The sequence below is a fragment of the Orcinus orca genome, chromosome 10 (assembly GCF_937001465.1).
Source record: "Orcinus orca chromosome 10, mOrcOrc1.1, whole genome shotgun sequence".
Lineage (NCBI taxonomy): Eukaryota > Metazoa > Chordata > Mammalia > Artiodactyla > Delphinidae > Orcinus > Orcinus orca.
Window position 1 is genome coordinate 38,026,631 of NC_064568.1, and position 18,192 is coordinate 38,044,822.

The following is an 18,192-nucleotide window of genomic DNA, read 5'->3' on the forward strand; positions in this document are numbered from 1 at the left end:
GCCAGTGTCCAGCTCTTTTCTGGGGCCATGGGGCTCCTGAGTGAGTCCCCAGGCTGGAGTCAGGCGCCTGGGGCTGTTGAGAACCAGACTCAGGAAGCCCCCCTCTGATCAGCTGGCACTGCCATGGGCCTAGCAGCCACCAGCTTGAGGAAGTTCTTTCTTCAGGGGTTTCTCAAGCCGGCAGCTGCCTTGCCAGTTCAAACTGGATTTTTCCTGCTGCCCTTTCCCTGGCCGCCTAGCCGGGTGTAGGGTCTCTCCTAATGAGGGTTTGATGCCAAGGCCTGGGCAGCTCCGTCCTGCTAGGTCCCAGCTGATTCAGGCCTGCCTCAGGCAATGGGCAGCTTCCCAGTCCCACCCGGGCCAGGCCACCTGGGGCTGCCCTGCATCCTTGCGGCTCTTGCCCTGCCTTGGACTCCCCCATTCAAAACTCAGGCCTCACATACAGGCAATCACTAACCCACCTTTATTCGTAGTAGGTTTTACTATTAATAAAAGATTAGCCTGACAGGGCACAGGACCCCTGGACTTTTGTCCCCAGATTTAAGGCATTGGCAGAGAGTTGACATGGCAGCTAGGGAGGGCAGGGGGCCCTTCTGCAGGGCTTCTGCAGGGCTCAGCCGCCCCCAGCTCAGACCCTCCCTGGAAGCTGCTGGGGATGCACCTCACGTTGCCTCCTTCCGGAGGCCTCTCTCTGTCCCATTTCCTGGGGCCTCATTAATTCCTCCCCACCTCACCCCGTGAGAAAGCAGGTCTGTGCTGAGCCTGGCCCAGGCCCAGAGCTGGGTCTCAGCACACCACTGGCTGGTTTGGGAGGCAGGGTCGGGGTGGAGTAGGGGACTCACCCTGTCCCCACCCTTATCCCAGGGAAAAAGGCAGGGCAGGCTTCCATCACCATCCATGTCCCGGCTCCCACACCACTTTCCAGGAACCCAGGGACCATGGAGATCAAGAATATAAAGCACAGCTGGTCTTATGTATAATATTTATAAAAGGGGGCTGCCAGCCTCTCCATCCCTGCCCCAGATTGGCCCTTGGGGTCTCTGGCTCCCAGAGGCAGACACGTTCTGGGCCTCAGCTTCTTTCTTCTCCCAGCAGTGGAATGTGAGCTACGGCCTGGGCTTGGGGTGGGGGGAGTCCCAGCCTCCCCAGGACTGGTGAAAGACCAGGAAAGGGGCCCCTTGGGGTGTCCAAACCAGCCTCACCCTCAAGCATAGGGTGAGGGGGTTCTGCTCCCGGTGGAGGGGATGGGAAAGAGGACCAGGTTATCCAAGGGCCTGAGCCCACGAAAGGGGCCTAGGTGACAGAAGGAGGAAAGGCAAGCAGGCTGAGGGAGATGAAGCCCCAGGGTGCAGACCATGGCCCAGGAGCAAGGTGGCGGGATGACTGCAGGCCTAATTCAGCTCTTTGTGCCCCTACAGGCTATGCGACCTTAGGGGGCAGCTGCTGGGCCTCAGTCTATGCACCTGTGCAAAGAGAATAAGGGGCTTGGGTGGGACCTAAGGCAGCAGGAAGGGAGCAGGGGTACAGCCCCACCTTGCTCCCAGCTCAGGAAGCTCCTGTAGGCCAGGAGCTCAGCAGGGTAGTGGCCCAAGGGCCTTGGTCCTGGCTCTAACAAAAACTTCGACAGAGAGGACATGGGGCAGGGCCAAATGCCATAGTGTTCACCACGTCTTTCTCTTCCCCTTCCAACTGGCCACTGGATGGGAGCAGGGGCTGAAGAGTCTGGGCAGGGGTAGGAGGACAAGTAGACAGAACAGGATGGGGGTCATCCTAGTGGCTTCCTCCATGCCGACTGGTCCCCGAGATCCAGTCAATAATGATGAAGCTCAAGCTCATGGTCATCAGCAAGAGGCCAAGGGCAGCAAAACAAAGGGCCTGTGGGGTCAGAAGTCAGGGTCAGGTCTGAGGTCAGGGCAGCCCCCTCATCCCCACACTAGCACACCAACCCCCAGGCCCTTCGCACCAGGATTTTGGGGGTAGATCTTGCAGGTTCCTTCTCTGTGGGCATGATGCGAAAGTAGAAGATGGCAGGGAAGATGAAGATGAGGCATGGGGCAGATGTGGCACCTGCAAAGAATAAGGCATGGCCACCACTGGCTCACGTCCACCTATTGGCTAAGGTTCAGGGTGGACCCTTTAATGAGATCAAACATTCCTTGATGAGGGAGTCTTGTCTCGAGACTCCACTCGAGAGCTCTGTCTGATTCTGGAGAGCCCATCAGCCCCTCCCCTTGTTCTCTGTCTACCAGGATAGAAGGCTAGTGCCTTTGGTGTCAGAAAACTCTGTCAGTGAATGAAGCTGGCAAAGAGAAGAGGCAGACCAAGAGACAGAGATGAAGTTTGAGGATACTGGGCCCCTGGGTATAGCTATTCCTGAAGGCTTTTCCATTAATTGAGCCAATACATTACTTTCTGTATAATTCATTTTGAGTCGGCTTTCAGACGTACAGAACCAAGAGTCCTGTCAGTGATATCAATGATACTCAGCCCCCAGGTCTGTGTGTTGGTCCTTGCAGAGCTGGGTTGCGGAGTCAGTCTCCTGAGTTGGGTCACCCCAAAGACGTCTCAGAATTGTTTGATCTTCCCACTCAGAGCCCCAACTGAGACAGTTGGACAGAACCCTAAACCTATAGTCCCATGATCCTGGGGCCCAGTCAAGGCTCTCCACTTAACAGCTATATGGCTCTCCCTTAATCACTCTAAACTTCCTCATATGTGAGGTGGGGACAAGAGCCAATGAGATCCTTAGTGAAGGCCCCTGGACCCTTGGGCTCCATTCCATCCTCCAGCACCCCCAGCAAGGGTAACTGACTCGGTGGCTCTGAGCCCTCAAAATGGATTAGGAGAGCCTTAAGAACAAATCTCAGATGGGACGCCAAGCTGTGCACATGGCCAGCAGCCATCACTTAAACGTAGGGTACGAGCTTAGGAATCTGCCAGCGTTTGCAGAAGGGAAGTTCTCTGGGGCAGTACCCTGTCTCCATTCACAGCAGGGCCAGACCCTTACCGATGACCCCGAAGATGCCCAGGATGTTGGGGGCAAAGATGACCAGCAGGTTGATACAAGTGAGCAGGCCAACAGCAATGAGCACGTGCCGCAACCAGCTGAACTCGCGGTCCTGAAACAGCATCTGCTGGAGGGCGCGGCGCACCTGGGAAGCAGGGTGGGGAGAGTCATCAATCTGTCAGCCCCATCAGTCCCACCCCGCCAGTGGTCTGACCACCTGGCCACTTGCACATTGGCTCACCGGAAACAGAACAATTGGCACTGTGAGTGTGACTGCCGTCAGCACGGCCACGCGCACACACAGGATCAGCACATCAAACGGGTCCACCTTGCTGTAGGTGTGCAGCAGCTCCGACTCCACCCTGTCTGTGGCAGGCAGGGAGGGTGGTCAGCAGGAGGTCCAGGGATGGGGTTGGGCTCTGAGCCTGGGTTGACCCTGACAATGAGGAGTGGCAACACACCTCCACAGCTGCAGGGCACAGTTAGGCATCACAGACCTAATGAACGCCTATAGTATGCAGGGTGCCATGGCCACTGGCCAGCCCCTTGCCCCCCAGCCTGGCCTCTGCCTCTGCCCCCACGGTCCAGCCATACCGTAGAAGGTGAGGTAGCCGAAGAGGGCGGCCAGGAAGTACATGACATACATGACGGCGATGGACAGGTTGGAGATGTGCTGCATCTTCCTCTTGGAGGGGCTATGGGGCAGCAGGGGAGGGGATTGGTGCCAAGCTGGGCCACATTGGGAAACCCCCATGTGTCCTGGGGTCTCTCTGTGGCACCACACCCTCACCATCTGGTAGCTGAGGGAGCCTCCTTCTTGCCCCCGGTCGCCCCTTGTGGCAGCCATGGAGACCTTGGATAAAATGACTTGGCTCCTGTCACTCTTTCCTCCCTTTAGGACCACATCCATTCTCCCCTGACCAACTCAAGGCAGCCCCCTCCCCCTCTCCCAGCCACGGATACCTACTCCTTGAGCTCTGTATAGATGGGCAGCACCTCAGGGTGGCAGACAAAGGCGAAAGCCATGATGGGGATCGTGTACGCCGTCTGGCAAAACAGGGATTCTGTGTCAGAACAGCCCCTGACACTCTCACCAGGCCCACTGCCCCCTCCCTGGTCTGTTGCAACCTGTGTGTTGAGGGTGAAGTAGCTCGGGGTGCAGAAGGCTGTGGCCTCCGTCTCAACCTGCAGCCCCGCCTCCTCCTTGATGACCTCCATGAGGCTGAAGTTGCTTGTCACGTTGGCTAAACTGGGGGACAGCGGGCAGGGCACGTGGAACTTTTTGTAGATGACCTAGGTGGGGGCAGGGAAGGATGAGGGTATCAGGGCCAGGCTAGGCTGCCTGTGGAGTCACTGTGAAGCCACATCTAGATCAGGACTGGAGGAGCTGCCTTCTGACCCAGGCTTCCCAGAAAGACCTGCCCCCCTCCCTCGACCAGCGTGGGGGGGGGCACTCACTGCAATTAGGAAGAACACCATGCAGCTGAGAGAGAAGCCACTGGAGTAGCCTAGGTAGCCTGTAAAGTTGGGGAGGGGGGTGGTGAGACCAAAGGTCCCCTCCCATGCATCCCTCTAAGGCCCTGGCCCTGCCACACTCACCAAGCTGCCGCATCAGTGCCAGAGGCAGAATGACGATGACAGAGACCAGGATCACCAGGTAGTTTCCATTCATGTACCAGTCCCTGCAGGGATGGGAGTGGGGAGCCGATATTAGAGTCCACTCAGCCTTGGGTGATGGGGCTGCCTGACCCCCAGCCGGGGTTACCCGTGGTGCCACTGAGTGATCTCTGAAGAATACTTGTCCACAGCTCTGAGCCTCCCTTTCCCCATCTGCAAAATGGGCCCACTCCCAACACTCTCCTGGACAAGGTGAGGACTAATACACTCAGCTCCTGCTTGGTAACCATTACAATTACAGTCACTGTGGTTGTTTTTCCTAGGACACACAGGTCTGGGTCCATCCTCCCCATGGAGTGGCCCCAAGGGGCCCGGGGGTGTGGGTGGGATGAAAGGACCTGGGTCTGAGGCATTTTCCATGGGGGTCTCAGGGACTTGCCAACCACCTGAGCTCCTTGTGGTTCCCCCCAGCACCTGCATCCTGCATCATCCTGCCCCACGCCCTCAATGGACAGTGGACACAGGGAGCTAAAGGGATGAGGAATGAGACCTTCCTTCAAGGGCAAACCCAAAGGCCAACTCCTTGGGAAAGGCCCCCAGGGCCTGGCGGCAGAATCCTGGCTGTTTCCTTCCTCCCAGAGCTACTTGCAGCCATGCAGCCTTTCTGCTTGCCGGGGCTGTATTGTCAAGGGCAGGGCCTGGCTATCTTCTCTGCTCCTACCCACAGAACATGCTTATGCCATGAGAACTGGCTAAACTGATGATAGGCAACTGGGACACTGTAGGCTTAATTTCTTGGTTGGGGCGAGGTGGTGGGGAGGCTAACACCCAAGCCACGGTCAGAAATAGCAGGAGCTTAGAGCTAAGCCTGAGGTTCCCAGGTGCTCTGTGCTCACAGGCTGGGTCCACGGCTAGGCGGGCCGGCTTCCTCAGCCTCAGACTACCCCCTGCCCCACATGGCCCTCCTGGGAGTCTTCCCCAAGGTGCTTCATAAACAAGTGTGCACAGAATGGTAGCTCTGCCGGCAGCTCTCTGCGCCCCACCTCCACCCTGTCTTGTCTCTCCCACTAGCTCAGCCTGGGCTCTGCTAGTGGTGGACATAGAGGGTTAGACTAGGGCCTCCCACCCTCACCCAGCCCCGCCCCACCCTGGGGCTCACGAGGTCCGCTCCTCCAGGTTCAGGAAGGTCTGTATGACAAGGGGCAGCTCAGACTTGATGATGTACAGGTAGCTGGACATGGCTGGGGGGAGAGAGGCAGGTCAGCCAAACCAGCCAACCTTCAGCCTGTCCACCGTCCATCACCTGCCCATCAGCCTCACCTCCGATGTTCTGCAGCGCAATGGCCAGGGCTGCCGCCAGCTTTCCTGGGGTCCCAAAGGCACGGTAGCCCAGCTGCTCATAGGCACGGATGCCTGTGGGGACAGGGAATCAGGACAGTCAGGAGTGCTCTCCCCAGCCCACTCCTCCCTGCTACAGGCCAGGTTTGGGGCTTACCCACGATCCCTGAGGACTTGAGTAGCAGGTGGATGGAGTAGCTGGAGAGCAAGGCGACGGCCGTCAACAGGAACCTGGGGAAGGTGGACGAAAAGAGGTCTCTGGGGCTCCTCTGGCAGGCAGGGGGCAATGAGCTCCGGGAGGCCTGGGTGTACGGGGTCTGTGACCCAGGTGTCTGGACCCCCAACGTGTGTGGATGCAAACTCAGCAGGCCCCAGGGGTGGTGAACATCACCTGGGCTGACCCAGGGTGGCCATGACCCAGAAAGGACCCTCTGAGCACCACCTCCCCTTGAGATCTTGGAAGAAACATGTTTTCCATTTAGGCTGCAGGGCAGAGCTCTGAGGTAAGGACACGTGTACCCACAGAAGGCCTGGCCATGGGGTTTATCCATCATGTGTAAATGTGGTAGGACAGACTCAGTCCTGTTAGGCTGGCCCCGTGTTGTCATCTCAGCGGGTTTACTGGGAAATGAGGTATATTTGTCTGGCCACGGCTGTTTTTTTCAGCTGTGGTTTGGGTTGAGTGTAAGTGCCCACCCACTGCAGCCTGGGTCTTGTGACAGGAAACTGGCAGGTCCTGGGAGGTCAGGATCGGTGGCCTGTTTAGGGCTCCTATCTTTAGAAGGTTTGCTGAGGGCACTCACAGGAAAAGGATGATGCCCGTATTGGCCATGGCGTAGGCGAGCCCCAGGATACCACTGCCCATGATGGCGTTACTGAGGTTGAACACTGACATCCCGAATGATGTCTTCCCCTCGAACTGCAGGCACCAGAGTGAGACGGGAGGGGTGGGATGAGTTAGCAAGTTGTGGAGGGTAAATCAGCATTCCCTCACACCATCCCTTGGCCTCCCATCGCTGCCCCATAGCACCTCATTACTGCCCTCAAGCTCCCAGGGGTGCCCCCGAGCCCCTGATGGCCACCCCTGCTCACATCAGTGAAGTGTGGCTCCTTGCTGGGACTTTTTGGTAGGAAGCCTTCACCCTCAACACAGATCCGTCCAGGGCCCTCGACCCTGCAGGCACAGACCAGCCAGGCAGCTCAGCTCCAGCCCCTTGCCCTGCACCCTGCCCTGCCCTAAGCCATGAATGAGTCCCTCGCTCACCTCTGGTTGCCAGCCATGGGGGTGGCGACAGGGAGTAGCCCCTCCAAGTGTTTGCCGTTGGGTACCAACTCTACCATCTCCGTCTGCAGAGGTGCCTCCATGGCTCAGGGACCACCACCAGGAACACTGGCTCTCACACTGACGCGGTCAGAAGTCTACAGAGCAGGCAGTCCCCCTGGTTATCCCCGCTCCTTGGGCTCACAGCCCAGACTCCCACAGGAAGTGTGCAGCTGTAGCACACCTCCCAGAAGTTCACTGAGGACATACATGTTCATGCAGCTCTGCCTGCTGCCACCCTGGAACCTGCCATTGAGGGGCAGAGCTCAGATACCTGAGTTCTCCAGGACATTCTGAGGCGACACCTCAGCCAGTACCTAGCACTCCCCTGCCACATATACATACCGACCCAGGCAAGCCCTTGGGGCCTCAGTTTCACCATCTGTGAAGTAAAGCTCAGTTGGATGACCTAAGTTCAGAGCCCAGTGGTGTCAGGACCCCAGGAGGCTGAGTCCCAGGCCACCAGACCCCACTCTGGGGATGGGTCCTGGACTGATTGCCCCTCCCTGATATTAATACTGGGAGACAGTTTCCTGTGCCCTGTGTGCCAGGGGCCTCCTAGCCAACCTAGAATGGCGCTGCCCGACGGCTGGAGGCCTCGGGAGAGGGCGAGGGCTGTGGGCCCTGTTCCCAGCCACCCGGCGGGCTTTGCTGGCAGCCAGAACAAAGGTCCCTCTGTGGGCTGAGAGCTGGCGCTGGGAACGGCAGGCGCAGAGGCTACCCCCCCGGAGCCAGGAGGCCTAAGGCGGTGCTGGGTGGCTGGACACCTGGACCCTGCCCGCTTGGCTGCAAAGGGCCCTCAGGGTCCTTCCAGGAAATGGGTGCCCTGGGGCCCAGTTCTTTGGGCCACACAGGCCTCACCCTCCACACAGCTCTGGCCTCAGGGCCATGTTCTCTTTCAAGCCTCTCCTCCCCTGCTGGGGAACCCCCCACCCTTAGGTACCCACACTTTGAGGAGACTCCCCACTTCCTGGAGCCCCAGGTCAGGAACTCAGAACCTTGGCCAGCTGTAGACGGGCCTGGACCACTGGATCAGTCTTCCCTTCCCTGCGCTCAGGGCATAGCTCTGCTGGACCCCAAAGGGATCAGCTCCCCTCCTCCCCAGGCCCAACTCTGCCCGCTGCCCAGACAACTCGCTAGCCCCTCGCCCATCACTGGCGCTGGGAGCCACCTAGCCCATGCCCAGAAGGTACCTGGGCATCGTGTCCCCAGGATCTATAAGGACATCCTGAAGGCCAGATAGGCCAGCAGGAGATCTGAGGCCAGAGTGGAGACCAGGGAGGGGGCAGCACTGCCAGGCAGGTCAGCCAGAAGCTAGTCTTGATGTCATGGCACCCCCTCCACTTGGGAACCCTGAATCCTGCCCCAAATCCCCCATCCCCACTCCAGATCCTGAGGGTCTCAGGTCTGCTCCTGAAGCTGGAGCACCAGGGGTCTCAAACTCAGCATTCAGGGCTAGGGTGGGTAGGGGAGGCTAGGCTCAGGACTCGGGCCTCAGGCCACAGGCCCTGGTGTTCTGGAGGCAGCAGCCACACAGAACTGACCAGAGGACCTCCCTGCAATGGCCCCAGGCAGCCCCAAGCCAGAGTTCAGATCCTAGGTACCTCAGTCCTGAGTACCCCATACCTGGCACCCTTGGACCCCTCAACCTACCTCTCCTTCCTCTGATGCTGGCATCTGAACCCTTCTCTCCTCCAGCCTGTCCACATAGGATCATGACAATTTGAGCATCTCTTCTAACGCCCTCTTCCCCTGGACCAGAGTCCCTAAGGTAAGCCTGTCTTCTTCATGCCCCTGCCCTGAGCCTCACCAACAGCACCCCTCCAAGGATACCAGCACCTGGTCTCCAGAGTCACTCCAGAGTGCCCCCTGGCTCTCAGCTGGGGTTGCCCTTGCCTGGCCTTCCGCCCGGGGCAGGCTTGGACAGGCCCTCCGAGTGTGCTGAGTCAGCAGCCTGGACAAAGCACTCTTCTCGGCCTTAATATTCTTCCCTAGTAGCCAGGCAATGCCTCCAGGGAGACCACAGCCCATGGCATGGTCATGGCCAAAGTGCCTGAGGCCCTGGCTCCAGGCTCCCCATCCCCTCAAGCAGGACCTGGGCCTAGACCTTCAGGTCCTGCCTATTACTCACGACCAGTCACTGCTGGGTCTCAGGCTGGCCTGAGATCCCAGAGAGGACATGGAATACCCCTCTTCAAGTGGCTTCCAGTCTGGAAGGGACAAAACCCACACAGACATCCCCCACCCTATGGCTCCTGCAGGGGAACCCCAGCACATAGTGTGGCTTTTAACCAAGCCACATAGTGCTGGGACTCAAAAAAGAAGAGAGAGGGGCATCAAGGAAGGCTTCCTGGAGGAGGAGGTGAGGGAGCCAGTTCTGAAATTCCAGCAGGAGCCCCCAGGATGTGGAAACAAGAAAGAGTAGCTCAAGCAGAGTGCACAGCATGGGCAAAGGCCCTGAGGTATGGTATAAGGCAGGCTGTGAGGATAGAATGAAGGTTCCGTGGCTATAGACAAGCCTGAAAGGGCCTTGAAGTCAAGGTCAAGGAATCTGTACTTCAGTTAGGGCAAGGCTAAGGGCTGGGGGGCCAGGGTAGAGATTAGTACTGGCCTGACATGTGGACCTCCAGGCATTTCCTGAGGCTGGCAGCCCATTTTTGACAGTTCCTGTCTCTCAGGCCTGCCACCTGCCAGGCTCCTTTGCATCGGGTATCGGAGTAGACTCAGGGGATAGCCCCTGCCTGAGGAAAGCTGCCAGCAGATTCTGACCAACTGTGGGAAAAGCCCAGAGTGGACACTCTGGATCTGAGGCCTGACCTGGCCCTGCCTCACCATGTGACCATGGACAAAGTATTCCCCACTCAGGACCTCAGTGTCTTCCTGTCTTCCGGGGGTTCTGTGAGGTTTGACCAAAGGTGGGGACAGAGTGAGAAGCCTCCCTGAGGACTTCGCCCCCAGAGCAGACCACAGGCTCCCAGAGAGAGGTCAGGCTCTTGGGTGGGGAGATCACTGCGACCTTGGGCAGATCATCAGAATGGCATCTGTCATGGGTGTAGCATCGGTTCAGGCAGTAAATCGATGGTCCAGGCCACTGCCCTGGGGCCTGTTTGCTCTGTGGAGAGATAAGGGGGGGGGGGTGCAGAAGCCATGGGGATAGCATAGCAGGTAATGCCCGCCCACGCAAACATCACAGGGTGAGAATTCGCCAGGCACACCTCCTCGACAGGCCTTGAGTTTGGCTAATTAAAGATTTCGAGATCCAGGAATCCAGGCCACCGTGGGGCCACTGCTTGTGTCAGCTGCTATGGGAAGCTCACCTCTCTGTCCCCACATCCAGGGCCTTGGAGCCACCAGGGCTCTGAGCCCGGCTTTCCTCCCCAGTGATCAGGGACGTGAGTGGGTCTGCAGTAGCAGGCTAACTACAGGGAGACAGTCACACTGTCCTTCTTCCCTCGGTCTGTAGCCACATGTGCTGGTGGAGGCACAGACCCCACAGAGCTTGCTGCCATGGCCCCTAGGCTCCTTGTGCCTGGGCAGCCCTCACCTTAGCTCAGATCTCAGGTGAGAGGCGGCTGGCCTGGCTTAAGGGTCCACTGTGGTCATCCCTGGGGGCCCACGGATGAGGGCTGCCCCCAGTTCTAGTTCACCAGTCCTTACTTACCACTCCCCTCATTAGCTGAGAGAAGGTGTCCCTCCCTAGAGCCCCTTTGCCCACCCGCTTCTCCAGGTTTCAGAAGGATAACACCCTCCTCGGACAAGCTATCAGTTAACAGGGAAACTGGATTCAACAGACACATCTGGATTGTATGTTCTCAAGGCAGAGCCACAGAGATTGGTGTGGAGCTGATTGCTGAGGTCAGGGGTCTAGGGACAGGGTGTGGTGTGGGCAGGTGTTCGGAACGTGGGACGATACTAAAACAAACCCCTTGCCCCTCCACCAGACCCACAACTCCAGATTTTGACCTCAGCAGATTCAATCTTCCATCCACTACTCCCCCATTGCCAACAACACCGAGTAAGTGGCTAGTGTGTGGCCAACATACGGCTGGTACTGAGGGGGTAGCATGCAGGAGGGGAAGGCAAATGGTGCAGAGCACTGATGTGTTGGCCACACCAGCCCCTCATCCCCTAGCTCTCTGGCCTGGTGCTTCTGTGTTCCGGGTATCCGGAAGTGTCTAGGAGGATCTGAGGGCCCCAGCTGGGGCCGGAAGATGGACTTTCCTGTGACAGGGTACATTTTCTAAACCTAACAGACGCTTAGCATTGGGCCTATCCCTAGACACCTAGGCCTCCCCTTCTGCCCACCCCTGGACCCTCCTTGCTCAGATTGCCCCCAGTGGAAGCTGCAGTCGGAACCTCTTGCCTCAAGACTGGGCCAGAGCCAGCAGCAGCCCCCCGCCTCCCACTGCCAGCCTGCTGAGAAGGACGTGCAGCCCGAGGCTCAGCTGAGGCAAAGGACAGGACATCACGTGCCTGTGGCCCCCCCAGGGGCAGGGGAGACCCCGAGCCAGCCAGCCCATCCTCCTCCCTGCTGACTCGGAATCCCCTGGAGGCGGCCAAATATTTGGACAGCCGGACTTCTGGCCCCAAAGAAAGCTGGAGCGGGGGCCTGGGGCAGCTCAGGACTCACTGGAGACCCCGATGGGGGGGCAGAAGGCAAGGTCAGCCCAGAGGAGAGGCGCCATCCAATGTCAGGAAGAAGCAGAGAGAGTCAGAGGGAGGGAAGAGAGAGACAGGGAGAGAAAACACACACACATGATATCTGTGTCCATGCATACTGATCCAGACCAAGAGACAGGCACGGGGAGATAAAGAAATGCAGACGGATCTAGAGGGACACAAATAGAGAAGAATACACAGAGAGATGGGTGGATAGACATTCAGACAGGGAGACAGACAACCAGATAAGTGAGAGACAGATCGACAGAGATGGCCAACCATTTAGAGATAGCCAGATGGAGAAAGAGACAGAGAGACAGCAAGACAAGACAGAGCATCCCAGAAGGTGCAAGAAGTAGAGGGAGCCAGAGGCCCAGGTGAGGGGGCAGCAGGCCCAGTGGGCACTGCAGGGATGCCACAGCATTTCCAGGTTCCTACAAGGGCAGGTTATGCTCCCATTAGCCAGGTGCAGACATCCAGAGGGTGGGACTGAGCCCACTGGGGCCACAGGCCAGGCCCAGCTGGAAAGCTCAGAGCCCCCTAGTCCAGCACCCATGGCTTGTCTACCCACACAATAGGAAAGGTATACGGAGAGGACAGTCAGTTGAAGTGACCCCCATCCTCAGCAGCCATGCACGTGTGCAGACGTGCTGGCTGAGAGGCTGTGTACAGGACGTGGCCCGCAGAGCGGAAATTCAAATCCAAGCCACCCCAGGCCGCTGGCCGGAAAGCCCCTCCTGCCCAGCAGCTGGTCCTTCCCTTCGGCCCCCAGAAGCCCTGCCTGGTCCTCTAGAGCACCCCCACCATGCATCTGTCTTATCCAAAGTCCAGCCCTCCATCCACCAGATTGAGTGTGCACAGGCACACAGTAGGTACTCAGTAAATATTAAATGAATGGAATGGGTTCAAGGTCTTTGGCAAGCCTCCACCCCATTTCACCTGCTCCAAGTGGCGCCTGGCTCCCCAGCCATGTCTGCACTGGAACATCCTCCTGCAGTGCCCCTATCCTATTATGGTATAGACTGCACATCCCGCCCCAGTTTTCTGTGCACACAGATGCCAAAACTGTACCTCTCTTGTAGCCAACCACTCCCCCAAAACATTTTCCCCCTCAGACTGAGTGCCTGCACCCTGCCCAGCCCAGACTTTCAGGGTGCACTCAGTTCGGCTCAAAAACCTTCCCTGCCCCCCACCCAGAGACCATGAACCACCCAGCTTGTCCTGTTGCACCTCAGTTTCCCCACTTTTCCAGGGCTCTAAGGCTACTTGCTAGGGCAGCAGGCACTAGGACAGGAGCAACCAGCTCTCATGCTCTTGCCACCTGGAGCCTGGATGGGGGGGGTGTTTGTGACATGGGCCCAAAGAACCAGTACAGAACAAGGGTGGCTTGGGAAGCCAGTGAGGACAGTGGCTCTATGGGCCCAGGCAGAACAAAGTTCTGAGATGTACACCCCCACCCTCCCCAGAGACACAGCCCCCAGCCCTCAACCTCAAGGAGTCCGAGATTCTCATTACTGACCCCAGCATTCCAGCCCTCTTAGGGATGTGCCAGGCCTGGCCTCATCCACCCCTGATTTTTCCCACCTTTGGTGCTTCCTGCAGGAAGCCTTCCATGTTTGTGCAGAACCTCCCCCTCTCAAAATGGACCTGTCCTTGGATCTCTCCAGCTTGCTATGCTCCAGACTGAGAACCTCTGATGCATCTGCTTCCTTTCCAGAAGGAAGTGAGCCCCCATGCCAGACTGTGTACTAGAGAGGAAGGGCCCCTTTCAGGTCCAGCACAGTGGCTGAAGGCAGTCATGGAAGGAAGGACAGGACTGGCAGGCTGAAAGAAGGATGGGCCTGGGTCGAGGTGGCTCCCACGGTGCAAGGACCTTTGACTTAGTCTCCCTCAGACCTGTCCCAAAGCCTACACCTGGGCTCAGGGCTCAGGTTACTGTGGGGGGGAAAGGATGGATTCCCACAGGCCCCGCCCCTGGCCTCCCCCTCCCCGGGTGTAAACAAACGCACGCACTCGCTGTGGCCAATCGAAGGGGCCAATCGGGTGGGGGCGGGCTCCTGCAAACCTAGTCCCGGTCCTTTCCCTCCGCCCCTGAACGCACTGTCAGCTCTAGGAGCTCAGACCGAGCCTCGCCCTCAATCCAGGGAGCCACGCTCGCCCTGTGCCCGCCATGCCCGCTGGCCTGGCTGCAAATGGCACGGACTCTGGGACCAACATGTGCCACGCGGCCCCTCAGGCAGCCTGGCCCGATCTGCCCTCAAGCCCCTGCCTAACGCAGCGGGATAAATATACCCTGACGCCCGGCGTGCCAGCGGGCCGATTTGCTTGTCAGGCGCCCGTCGGGGCAGCGCTCCAGGGCCTGCTCCCGGCCCTCTTAGGCCCCCCTCCGGGCCCTCTCGAGCTCGCGCCCTTGGACCGTGCCTCGGGAAACCCATCGCGTGCCACCCTAGCCCCCAACAAGGCGTCCTGTGACCCCAGCCCTGGGTGCCGCCGACCTCCTGCTATCCCGCCCGGCCCTGCGAGAGGCCCCAAGACCACGAGGTGCTCCTCCCAGGACACTAGCTCAAGCTGGGAGCTGGCGGGTCCCCAGACCTGCGCCTGGAGCGCTCGGGGCTTTGGCTCCCCGGAGGCTGGGGCGCCTGCCCGGAGCCAGGGCGGGCGAGGGGACCTGCCCAGAGCCCAGCTCCGGACGCGAAAGCGGACAGTAGGGCTTCGCCCGCTCGGTGCCCCTGGACGGGGGGTCGGCGCCCCCAGCAGTACCTGGCCTCGCGGGTGAGGACGCGCGATGCTCCGCTCGGGCCGGTGCTGTCCGCTCTGCTCCCGGCTGAGCGCAGCGGCAGGGGATGAAGGGCGCTCGGCCCCGCCCCCGGCCCGCCCCTGGCCCGCCAATCCCCCGCGGCCAGCAGGAGGAGGGGCAGGTCTGCGGAGAGGCGGGGGCCCTCCACTGGCCTGGAGCAAAGGGGCAGCCCGAGCGCTAAGGAGCCTTAGGAGAGCAGCTGCTGCGGGAGGGGCTCAGTTGAATCTTGTTGGGGGAATGCTTTAGTCCAAAGCAGATTCTCTCTGAGGTCTCTGAGCGCCCCCTAAGCCCTGAAATGCTCTGCCCTCACTTCCCTCAAGCCAGAAGGGGCTCTTCAGCTAAGAGGAATGGGAACAGGGCCATGCTTAATCTCAGCTAAGGATGCCTTGAATGGGGGACTTTCACATCACTTAGGCACAAGATGTCTTTTCTGCCTGCCTCACCCTTCCCAAGCAGAGGTGGGATAGGGTGAGGACAGGGGCTCCCTGCATCAATTCTGTCTTCACCCCAGATACTCAGAAGAGATTGAGGGTAGACAAGGGTAGGGGCAGTGAGGACGGGGCGGGGGTGGGCAGAGGGTGCGGGAAGCAAGTCTTGGAGTCTTGGCTCATGCTGAGCCTTGTCTGGATCTCCCTGGCCATGCCCCCATTTCCTTATTTCTAAAGAGTAGGAGAGGGACTTCCCTGGTGGCGCAGTGGTTGAGAGTCCGCCTGCCGATGCAGGGGACACGGGTTCGTGCCCCGGTCCGGGAAGATCCCACATGCCGCGGAGTGGCTGGGCCCGTGAGCCATGGCCACTGAGCCTGCGCGTCTGGAGCCTGTGCTCTGCAACGGGAGAGGCCACAACAGTGAGAGGCCCGCGTACCGCAAACAAAAACAAAAACAAAGAGTAGGAGACAGCTGTGTCTGCCCATGGGAAGTGGGGCCTGGGACTTTGTGCCTCAGGGGAAGGGGTTTTAGGGTGACCCCATCTGGCTGAGGGCTCCTATCCCACCCCTGCCTGCTTCCCACCCAAGGCCTTAGTGCTCAGAGGTGTGTGGTGGGTGTTAAGGCCCACCAGCCCAGGAGCAACCAGCAGGGAGCTGGGGGAGGCCTTGACCTTGGGGGTGAGCTGGGGGGGGCTGTTTGCAGAACAGCTGTGTCCCTTGCTTCTCAGCCACTGGCTCTGATCCGATTAATCCATGGCCTCTGCTGTTCCTAGTCAAGCTGGATGTCTCTGTGTCATGTCTGCCCCCCTCCCTGGTATTGGGGAGAATGCCCTCAGAGGACAGGCCTCACCCCTTCCCTGTCCTGGGCTGGGAGTCAGGACTCCAGGATTCCCTTCTGCCCGACTCACAGCACCCCCGCAGCCAAGCCCTAGCGTACCTCAGTTTCCTTCTGCGTCACAAGGAAATGGCTCTGGCTTTTCCCCTGGCCTGAAGGCAGTGGGTTAAGGGGAAGCTGTGAGCCAAGGGGACTCAGCTTTGGCTGGGAGAACCAGGGGATGGGAGGACTAAAGAGAAAGGCATTGGGATGGTGGCAATCCTTGAAAACCTCAAACCATCTAAGCTCCCTCCCTGCTGGTGGCTGAAAAATAGGAAGGGACTGGCTCTACCCCTTGATCTGGGGCTGGTGTAATCCCAGATCACAGCTTACTTTGGTCATGAGAGACCCTAAGATTCTCACCCTTTGAAGGGGCTTGAGGACTGCCTGTGGGACAGACTCAGATAGGAGAGGTGTTGACCAGGGTCTCAGGTCTGCCCCCCACCTCCCAACTCCAGACACCCTGGATGCTCACAGAAGCCATTTGCAAAGGGCTGGGTGCTCCTATTGGCAGTTCCTGAGGAGCCAGGCCTGGCTTCAAGGTCACCCAGCATGTGGGTGTTGGGGTCCTCAACCCAGACTGGAGGGAGCAGGGGCCAGCTGGGCTGGGCTGCTGTGGGAGCCCTGAGGGTGGTGTGAGGTGGGGTCCCTGGGCCAGGCCAGTTGTGGCCAGGCTGGGGGAGGGGCTGCCCGATTGTTGATGCTAGGCCCGGGCCCCAGCCAGGGCAAGCACAGCTCAGAGGCCTTTCCCACCACCTGCCAAATCTCCCAGCCCAGCCTGAGGTGGCTGGACAGTTGGCAGCCATTATGTGGCTCTGAGAGGTACCAGGCACCTTCTCCCAGAGGCTGGAGGGAATGTCTATCTACGCAGCTGCTGTGCTGGGGGCAGCCACCTGGAGTGGAAGGGGGGGAGCTTTATCTCAACCTTCGGCCCAGTCCCCTACCTCCACTCCCCCATCTCCAGAATCTGAGACACAGGCCCAAGAAACTGTCAGAGATATGAGACAGAACAGGATCCCAGGATCACTCAGACTCTCCTTCCAGGGTCCTGGCAGCCCTTTGCTCTGTTCCTCCCTCTTTAGCCTCCAGTTAGGCAGCCCCCTCTCACCACACCAGCACCTCCCCTGGCACACCATCTACACAGTGTCCCAAGACCCTCTTTTACAGTGAGGCCCCATCTTCACGTCCAACCCAGTCTTCCCCAGAGCCTAGCATCTGTATCCACTGATTCCTTGGACACCCTGCAAGCACCTGCCTCACACCCAGCTGGCCTCTTCACCTCCCCCACTGCCCAGCTGTTCCAAGAACATGCCAGCCTTCACCTCCCTGTGCCTCTGCCCTCCTGGTTCCCCATCCTGTCCCACCTCCTTGGCAAACTCTCACTTGTCCCTCAACACCCAAATGAAAGATCACCTCCGAGAACCGTGCCTGAGCCCCTGGAAGAGCCAGCTCATCCTACCCTGACTGCGGCTGCTCTTGCCGCCCCACCACACAGCCCCAGGCTCGGTGTCTCCAAGCGCTCTGTGTGGGCCCTCTAGACAGGAAAGCTCCTGCCAGGTTAGAGTGTGCGGATCAGGAAAAGCCTGATGGAGAAGCAATCCGTGGGCTTGGCTCTGCCAAGGGGAAGAAAGGCACATGCCAGGGTGGGGAAGAGAGGGTACTGTGGATGGAAGGGACAGCTTGGCCACAGGGAACCTTGAGTGCATGTGGGATTGGCACTGATAGGCGGAGGGCTGTGTGCAGGGGCGGGACCCTTGGCCTGGAGTCATGTTGGAGCTTTCAAGGCCTCACAGGTGAGGGTGGTTCTCACCTCCATACCCCAGGCTTGAGGACCCACACCCATAGCTCCTGAATATACTCTGCCCATTCTGGTGTCTGGGAGGCTCCTCTCCGGGCACTAGCAGGGGTGTGGGGTTGTGGAAGTATAGAGGGCATCCGTAGGCAAACCCACCTCTCTGATTCTCCCCTGGCCTGAGTCCACAGAGCTGGTGACCTCTAGGCTGGAGCCTGCCCCCACAGTCCCGGAGGGCCCCCCTCTCTCCCCTGAGCTCTGGCACCCAGCTTCTCTGGCCACTGAAGCGGCTTAATGTGCCCAGGTCACGTGGGCCGTGCTACTGCCCGTGGGGAGGGCCCAAGCCCCCACCCAGTAGCC

The 18,192-nt window shown here is 59.2% G+C and overlaps 1 protein-coding gene across 2 annotated transcripts; it reads right to left on the reverse strand.

Moving 5' to 3' along the window:
* Positions 1 to 444: 444 nt before the first annotated feature.
* Positions 445 to 14,821, reverse strand: SLC38A3 (solute carrier family 38 member 3). 2 transcript variants are annotated; one of them, XM_033424431.2, is made up of 17 exons: positions 14,703 to 14,765; positions 10,300 to 10,395; positions 7,227 to 7,381; positions 7,055 to 7,136; positions 6,766 to 6,881; positions 6,120 to 6,193; positions 5,945 to 6,037; positions 5,784 to 5,865; positions 4,607 to 4,689; positions 4,466 to 4,524; positions 4,136 to 4,300; positions 3,975 to 4,054; positions 3,602 to 3,702; positions 3,249 to 3,373; positions 3,008 to 3,152; positions 1,964 to 2,067; positions 445 to 1,875 (listed from the first exon to the last, which is right to left on the reverse strand). In XM_033424431.2, the coding sequence occupies exons 3-17, from the start codon at positions 7,325 to 7,327 to the stop codon at positions 1,771 to 1,773; spliced, it is 1,515 nt and encodes a 504-aa protein (XP_033280322.1). In that variant the 5' UTR covers positions 7,328 to 7,381; positions 10,300 to 10,395; positions 14,703 to 14,765; the 3' UTR covers positions 445 to 1,770. The 2 variants fall into 2 exon arrangements, with proteins under 2 accessions (XP_033280322.1, XP_004267875.1); XM_004267827.4 differs by lacking the exon at positions 10,300 to 10,395 and having other exon boundaries at positions 14,703 to 14,821.
* Positions 14,822 to 18,192: the final 3,371 nt, after the last annotated feature.